Source organism: Pagrus major, chromosome 5 (assembly GCF_040436345.1).
Source record: "Pagrus major chromosome 5, Pma_NU_1.0".
NCBI classification, from domain to species: domain Eukaryota; kingdom Metazoa; phylum Chordata; class Actinopteri; order Spariformes; family Sparidae; genus Pagrus; species Pagrus major.
In genome coordinates, this window is record NC_133219.1 from 13,759,701 (window position 1) to 13,768,546 (window position 8,846).

The following is an 8,846-nucleotide window of genomic DNA, read 5'->3' on the forward strand; positions in this document are numbered from 1 at the left end:
TTGATTGGTGTGGGTGTACAGGCGTTATATCCCTCTAAAGATTTGTGAAAACTGAGGTTCTTTTAACTGTGTAAGATTTAGAGGGATTTAGGGTCAGAAATGGAATATAATATTCATAAAGTTTTCATTAGTGTATAATCACCTGATATTAAAAATCGTTGTGTTTCCGTTACCTTAAATATACCCTTTTAATCTACAGAGGAAGTGGGTCGTCTTCCAATTAAATCCCCAAAGAATATATCAATAAATAACGTAATATAAGAGACTGGTCTTTCCAACAACATTTGATGATGATAGACAAAAAGGTTGTTTGCACACCAAACCATGGCTTCATAGTAGAGTAGTCCAGCTTATTTGACATGTTATTTGACTTCAACAAAGAAAAGAATGCCCAGACTGAATCTGTGGGCTTATTAGATGGCATTTTTGTGTTTAATTTCAAGGATACTGTCACTTTGTTATAGGAAAACAGTTCAGGAACTCCATCTATGAGCCCAACTTTGAATATTCAGTGACTTAAGTGTCTGACTTCAAGGAATTGTATCATCCCTGATCGAAAGCAACTGATTTGTAACGCATACTTCTTTCAGCCTTTCCCCTCTTTATATTTGTTGTTCAGTTAGCCCCCCCCTTTTAACTTTCAACTCTCCTAATATTCCACATCATGTTAATAATACATCTCCTTCACTGCTTTATTCCCTGGCTTTACCCTTCCCCTCTGTTTGTTTTCCTTCTAGGTGATTGGGAGACCAAATGTAATCAGCTCCAGAAGATGCTGATCGTGCGCTCCCTGCGTCAGGACCGTGTCTCTGTGTGCGTCACCTCCTTAATTGTCAACAACCTCGGCCCTCGCTTTGTGGAGCCGCCTGTTCTGGACATGAAGGCTGTGAGTGTCATCTGTTATCTTTTTAATCCCTATTGCTTAGTCTGTCCTGAGTTTAAGTTTTGAAGCCTTAAATGTGAATGAAACAAATGTTTTTACATTTAATTTGTGTGATTAGATATAACTGTAGCTGACTTGAAAACTCAATTTCACAAAGCCCATCTCAGTGTTTCTGTAAGGTGTCAAGTGAGTTATCCATGTTGGCTCATCCATTCTCACTTTCTCTGGCCCTTCCCCAGGTTGTGGAGGAATCCACCTGCAGGACTCCTCTGATCTTTGTTCTGTCTCCTGGGGTGGATCCCACAGGAGCCCTGCTGCAGCTGGCTGAAGCATCTGGCATGAGTACTCACTTCCGTGCTCTCTCTCTGGGCCAGGGACAGGCTCCCATCGCCAAGACCATGATAGAGGAGGGCATCAAGAATGGTACAACACCATCTTCACTCTGTCTTTCTACCTGCTACTCTGTCTCAGATTCATTCTGTTGGTTAGCATTGTTATTTTTTTTTCCTGCGGCTGTTTTTGTTACTTTCTTAAGTCACTTGTTCTTTACAAGTGTACTTGGAATAATGCATTTTCTTCCTCTCATGGTCACTCCAAGATTACCCAAGGACACAAAGCCAACTAAACATGATATACCAAGTTATATCAGGTTAGCTATCTTTTTCTCTGCCCAGGTCACTGGGTGTTTCTTGCCAACTGCCACCTCTCTCTCTCATGGATGCCTGAGCTGGACAAGCTGGTGGAGCAGCTACAGGTGCAGAAGCCCCATCCAAACTTCAGACTCTGGCTCAGCTCTGCGCCACATCCCAAATTTCCCATAACTGTCCTGCAGGCCGGCATCAAGATATCCACTGAACCGCCAAAGGTGTATACAGAGTTCCAGACTTGAGATATCTTCTTTACAGGCAAACTGTATATACATGATCTACATTCCAACACACTTACATGGAAGTTCTTTGTATATTGAGTTTTATTTACTTACACATACAGTAAAATATACATCTAACACGTAACAGCCTCCACAGTCTTAACACCACCCCCTGTTGTCCTCAGGGTGTGAAAGCCAACATGAAGCATCTGTACCAACTGGTGACAGAGGATCAGTTCAACAGCTGCTCAAGACCCACCTTCTACAGGAAGCTGCTTTTTTCCCTCTGCTTTTTTCACAGCATCCTGCTGGAAAGGAAGAAGTTTTTACAGCTGGGCTGGAACATTGTCTATGGCTTCAACGATTCTGACTTTGAGGTCAGGACCTTTTCTGTTACCGAAGGAATCAGTGAGAGATGTTAGAAAAAACAGAGCAAAAATATAAACTCTCTTGTTCAGTCCAGTGAAGATGTTGATGATGACGACTGAATCATGCAGTCAAGATAATCAGGATGGAGTTGTGGTTTTGACGGAAATGACTGATTAACTAGAATGTTTTTGCTAGTTTCTTTTAATTTTATTTAATAGGGACGATGCAGTTTTAGTTCCACTACTTATGTGCTGCAAAGAGTTTATAGCTGTTGCTAATTTTCAAAACTTGTCCCTAGTTGGGCTTCTACATTTACAGTATAATGAAAATATAGTCATCAGTATCATAAAACCGTAATACACAATAAAACAATACTTCAATACATATATACATCAATGTACAAATAGCTCTGGTTTGCTTTTTAGCCGGCACTTACCCTGATAGATTTGAAAGTTAATTTGAGAATACAAAAATGAGTAAAACTCTCAAAGCTCAGTAGATGGTATCTTTTCAGTATGTCACAGTGATGGCACTGGAAGGGCTTTTATCCATTATATTAAGATGTAATGTGTCTGGTTGTGGACGATGATGCTTGAGTCCAGACTCAATACAATATGAAAAATGAGAAGAAATCATAAAGTGCATAATAATTGAGCTGCCTGAGTGGGTGTATAGTACCTGATTAATTTGAAACAATAAAGGTTGGTCTTAACTGTATCATTGACCTCTACCATTTATTCATTATGTAGCTTTATTTTAAAAAATGTAAAAAATCTGATATGTTGTCAGGGAAAGTTAGACTAATAAGTAATGACAGTTAAGTTAAAATGTATGCCACTGAATCCCACTTTTTGCATTTGTTAACATTACCTCCTCTCCAGTCTATTTATACTGTTCCTGTCTACAGAGAATTTTGACTTACCATTTGCATTTCAAAGTCAGTCTGTTCAAATAATCGTCTTCATGCCCCTCTAGGTGAGTGAGAGTCTGCTGAGACTGTACCTGGATGAGTACAAGGAGATTCCCTGGGATGCACTCAAGTACCTCATTGCCGAGGTCAACTATGGAGGTCATGTCACGGACGAGTGGGACAGACGTCTTCTAACCACATACATCAATGACTACTTCTGTGATGCTGCCATAAACCAGCCCTCCTTCAAGTGAGAGACACTGTAACACAAATACACACTCACACAAGCAGTATAAAGTACACGCTGCTACTGAGTTACTTAAGGTAGATTCTTTGTCATTTATATTGTGAGGGTTTGTTTCATTGCTGTATGTGCATTATTATATCAAAATTTAGTTGATGAGATGAAAATACTGTCTGCGTTTTGGGTTTTGAGGGAAAAACACTGTGTTCCAAAAGTCCTTGAAAGCTGTTTGCCATTAAAACAGTGTGTCCAAAGTAATGAAACAAGTCAAATGAAGATGCGATATCCTCCAGCTTCTGAAAGCTATCTTTCTAGTAAGACAGGTTATATGCATATGTCCAGCATTAGCTACTTATATATTATGAGGTGTTACAGATTGGAGAATATACATTCTAATTATATACATGATCATTTTCTAATGTATTATTGTACCAAATTTCATCAATAAATGTATATCACTGACTTTGCATTCTGTCAACGCCCTTTATCTGTCAGGCTGTCCACCTTATCCTCCTATTACATCCCCCGTGATGGTCCCCAGTCCTCGTACAAGGAATATATCCGCATGCTGCCGTCCACAGAGCACCCTGAGGTGTTTGGCCAGCACTCAAATGCTGACATTGCAAGCCAGATGGCAGAAACCAAGATGCTGTTCGACACCCTGCTCTCCCTGCAGCCCCAGGTCACCAGTACCACTGCTTTGGGGGCCAGGCCCAATAGAGAAGATAAGGTGAGAGGGAGCAAGGTGGATGAGGGGAGGGCAGAGATCGCTAGTTAAATGGAAATACACAGAGTAGGATGAGACCAACAATTTTATATCTGCGACATAATCGAGCAGTATACAGGGCCAAGTGTCATCTCCATTAAAGAGTCTGTAGAGTATTCAGGTTAATTTTAGCATCTCCATGCAGTTAAAGGTTGGAAAATTCTAACTTCTTTGTCCTCTTTAAATCTAATTGTCATTACTGTTTATGGCATTAAATAACCTGTCTTATCTGCTTCTGTACAATGTTTCATTGGTGCTTCCAGGTTTTAGAGATGCTGTCAGACATTCGTAATGAGATACCATCATTGATCAACCATGATGGCACCAGGTTGCAAGTCCAGGGCAACCCCACCCCTCTTAACGTGGTCCTGCTGCAAGAGATCCAGAGATACAACTCTCTGCTGGACACCATCATGTATGAACTGTGTGTGCGTGTGTGTGTGTGTGTGTGTGTGTGTGTGTGCGCGCGCGTGTGTGTGTGCGTATATTTGTTTTGAATCCAACAGTTTCTAATGGGATGGTGGTGACTGTGTGTGTGTTATGTTATCAAGAAGAAATGGTTAAATTCCTTCATGAAAAGAGGGCTGTACATTAAGAAACTTGGGAAAGACTTTAGCCTGTTTTCCAGATAAAATGAATTGCATGTGTTAGTTTATAGAGAATTATGTTGAGCAGTTCATGAGCTCTGGTCAAACCGAGCGTGTAAGTTACAAACCAGGAAACGGTGACTACGAAACACCTACAGTGAAAGGGGATATAAATGACTGCTTGTTGCTTGTTGCTATGACTGTGTGTGTTTCTGTGTTAGGTTGTCCCTGGTGGAGCTGGAGAAGGGGATCAAAGGCTTAGTGGTGATGTCATCTAGTTTGGAGGAGACCTTCAACTGCATCTATGATGGCCGAGTACCACCGCTGTGGGAGAAGGTACCACAAATCCTCCTTCAAAACATGTTCTTTTGAGGCTGCAGGATTTATTCTCTCGTTATCTTTTCTCTACTGCTTGACGCACAAGCTTCAGCTTTATACTTTATGCACTTACACTTACTGTAAGTGTAAGTGGAGGACATTCAGGAATAAAGAGAGTAAACCTTTTAATTGCTATTGTGCATATCCACTGGATCCTCAGGAAGTCACCATCTATTATCTGCACTTGTGTGCAGCCACAATACCCAGTTGAGACTGGCAGTAAGGTGATCGCCTCCCATTCTGTTAAGATAAGTTTTCTCCCCAACATGAGGGATCTCTGAACCCAGTCTGCCTGAGGTGCAGGCAAGGATTTTAGAGGGAGAGGATCACCCAAGACAAACAAGCTTGGACAGAATGGGATGCCTAATTTAAGGATCATTTTGATATTCTCATATACAGCAGACCAGAATTTTTGTGCAACGGGGCAAGACCACATGCCTGAGACCAAATGCATAATAATATAGTGATAGATTAGGAATACCAAGGCCACCCTGGTCCACCAACTTAGGGCAATGTAAAGTCACAATGCTACTGCACTAAACGTATCTTGTTCCCACAGTTGGGGAGCATGAAATGACTGTAGATTAGCCATGTCTGTCTCTCACTCTGTCTGCGTCTCTCTCTGTCTCTGTCCACTAGGCGTACCCCTCACTGAAGCCCCTGGCAGCATGGACCAGGGATCTCTGCCAGCGAGTCAATCAGTTTGCACGCTGGGCAGAGACGACCCAGCCACCCGACTTGTTCTGGCTCTCCGGCTTCACCTCTCCACACGGTTTCCTCACCGCTGTCCTGCAGTCCCACGCTCGACAGCACAACGTGAGAGTTCAACCCTCTTACTGACAATTATTTTCTGTTTTAATTTTCACAGTACACATAATACACATCTTAAACCACAGTGGGAAACACAATTACTTTCAGATTAACAGTGCAGTCTCCTCCTTGTGTTGGTTTGCCGGCTCATCACTCCTTTCCCGAGCTCTTTTTAGTCCATACATTAATCTCAGCCAACAACCACCACACTTCATGCCGTACACGAGGAAACTTGAGTACTTTATCTGATAGATATTCATTCATATCTGTCACTTGAAAAATCTGTTCCAATATGACTTTTGAACAACCGTTAACATTGTGTGAAACTCTCCTTGCAGATATCAGTGGACACGCTGTCTTGGGAGTTTGTAGTGTCCACTGTGGATGACAGCAACCTCCCTTACCCGGCCAAGGTTTCTATTTCTATTTCCATATAGATTTCCACAGACACCACTTTTCTGCTTTCAGCTGTCACCGCCACCTTCCATCACATTTTTCATGTCAACTCAAATATTGCTGAAAACGCATAATCAGCCAAAGCAGTACACCACTTGCGCCGTTCTCTTCCCATTCATCAAATCTTTAATTCCATTTACGAGGCAGAATTGCTGTCATTGTAGCTCTTTATTCCTCACTCACTTATTTTCTTTTTCTGTTTAGACTCTGAATGTCCTGTCACTACTCTGTCCTTTTTCTCTATTTTACCTCCCTATACTACTCCAAAACCTTTTCACACTTCCAGGCCTTCCTGCCTTTTGTGCTCCTTCCCATTTTCTTCTTTTTATCTATATGGCTCTATTTCCTTCCAGACTGATCTTTATTTCTTTCCTCTCTCCCTTTTCTCCACCTTCCTTTTCTCTTTCTTCCAGTTGCCTGTCTCATGCTCCTCCTCCTCCAGCCCCTCTTCTCCTCAACAGCAGTTTTTGCCCCTTCTCTTTGGTCACTCCTTCCTTCTGCCCTCTCTCCTCCATCTTTCTCTTGTTTTAAACCTTCCTGATTGCCCCCTACCTTTTCTTCCTTGTTAGTCTGCTAATTCCCTCCCTTCCCTTGCTTCTTCCCCCTCCAGGATGGAGTATACATCCGAGGTTTGTACCTAGAGGGGGCTGGTTGGGACAAGAAGAACTCCTGTCTGGTGGAAGCAGAACCCATGCAGATGGTCTGTCCTATGCCCACCATCCACTTCAAACCTGTGGAAAACCGCAAGAAGACGGCCAGGGGTGAGTTGTTTCAGAACTTTTGCCAAGGACATCCTTCCTCCAATCTCTTTCCATCTTCTTTCTATTGAAACGCTTCTTTGTTTGATTGTATCTTTTATTATCTTTGGTTTATTGTTTATTTCCATCTGTTTGTATGTTGTTTGTGATGCCCTGTGGTTTTGCTGTCTCAACTCTTTCGCTTTCTCTCTGTAGGTATGTACCTGTGTCCCTGCTACTTGTTCCCAGTGCGTTCAGGCGGGGCAGGCCGAGCCTCTTTTGTGGTCTGTGTGGAGCTGAAATCCGGAGCAGTGACCCCAGACCACTGGGTCAAGAGAGGGACTGCTCTTGTCATGAGCCTGAACAAATAAATAGCTCAACCTTTTTGGGGTTATTTTTCAGATCCGACAACACACACACATTTCACACGCATGCACATTGTACAACACTGACCCTACTGATTTCCACACCCCATATAATTACATTAACATTTAATAAAAACATTCATTTGATGATTTAGTTTAGTTTAATATGTTTGAATCTAGTTTAATAAAGCGTTTTTTTAAAGATAAACATGGTGTTGTCTCCCATTTTTGTGGTGTTATGGGGGCTTGTCCATTTAGGTCATTTTTGTTGAAAAAGCTGGTTTTGGCTGTGCTTTTTCACCAGACCTGTGTTAGTCGCGGGTGTTTTGCTCTGGTTTCTGTTGCTCAGGAGATACACCATGTGGAAGCCTTGTTTTGTGATTTGATGCTGGTTTGTTGTGTGCCATTCAGAAGGTAGGTGTTACCTTTTTGATGCCCTTTTGGATTTCTCCGGTAGGTGGTAGGGTGCTTTCCTTGAGCGTCCATCTGTTTATTTTTCTTGTAGTGTGAGAGCAGTTGTCTCGAGGGCACATTGGCAGCTGCAGGTGAGTCTCCATTTTATGGTTGCTCTGAGGCTTAAGGATGGGCTATCTAGTACATCGACAACCAAACAGACTGACAGTACTACGTGTCATATGAAATCAAATTTGATTATATTTTGAAGATTATGTGCAACATTGAGATGAGGAAACTAAAATAGATAGATATGGTTACAGTGGAGCTGAACAGCACCTCTAGGTTTGAATGTTTTTGTAATTTTTCAGTGTGAGTGACATCATCACATGTCAAAAGCAGTGGGCTGAATTCTGGGTGACTCAGAAGGCACCAAAAATAAAAAAAAACCTTCATGTTGATGTATGTGCCTTCATGTAGTGTAATCTGAAGAGATTTGCATGATTAGATTTACCAAGAGTGGAAAGAATGGTAAATATTAAATAGTTACCACCTGCACCTCATTTTGCAAAGTGCGTACTAGTTTTTGCGTTTCATTCCAAGGATGCTGTTCAGAAGGCCATCCACTCATCGCATGCACTTCACTTGAACAGACAGTGCCAGATCCACAACCCTCTACACCACTCAGAACCTCTGTTCACCTGTCAATCACAATCAATTGATGTTTCAGTGAAAGAAGTTATGGGACCGAGATGAGAGAGAAAAGTCATCACACATCGCTGCATTATTCTGGACTTAATATTATTCACTGTGGTAGTTTCACAGCAACAAAACAATAGGGAAAACCCCACACACAACCTGATGGGCCGGCCAAAATAAATAAATAAAGGGCAGCCTCCCAGACCAAACCTCCAGGGCCGTTGGAGCTGGGGACTGACCCTCTACCCTAACACAAAAGAAACCAACTAAACCTAACCAAAACAAAGCCACAAAAAATAGACAACAAATCACATAAACATAAAACAAAACAATACAATACCCCAGTTGCACGTCCTGGCCAGCAGACGGGGAGCATGTAAC

At 42.0% G+C, this 8,846-nt stretch overlaps 1 protein-coding gene across 1 annotated transcript in view; it reads left to right on the plus strand.

The window, feature by feature from the left end:
• Positions 1-7,451, plus strand: part of dnah2 (dynein, axonemal, heavy chain 2) — a 53,945-nt gene extending 46,494 nt beyond the window's left edge. The window contains exons 74-85 of the mRNA XM_073465519.1: positions 738-886; positions 1,123-1,306; positions 1,558-1,748; positions 1,937-2,128; positions 3,096-3,280; positions 3,770-4,004; positions 4,304-4,455; positions 4,849-4,963; positions 5,645-5,821; positions 6,154-6,228; positions 6,882-7,032; positions 7,225-7,451. Of these exons, the coding sequence (XP_073321620.1) occupies positions 738-886; positions 1,123-1,306; positions 1,558-1,748; positions 1,937-2,128; positions 3,096-3,280; positions 3,770-4,004; positions 4,304-4,455; positions 4,849-4,963; positions 5,645-5,821; positions 6,154-6,228; positions 6,882-7,032; positions 7,225-7,379 (1,961 nt within the window). The 3' untranslated portion in view covers positions 7,380-7,451. The remainder of the gene's footprint in view (positions 1-737; positions 887-1,122; positions 1,307-1,557; positions 1,749-1,936; positions 2,129-3,095; positions 3,281-3,769; positions 4,005-4,303; positions 4,456-4,848; positions 4,964-5,644; positions 5,822-6,153; positions 6,229-6,881; positions 7,033-7,224) is intronic.
• The last annotated feature ends 1,395 nt before the right edge of the window (positions 7,452-8,846 follow it).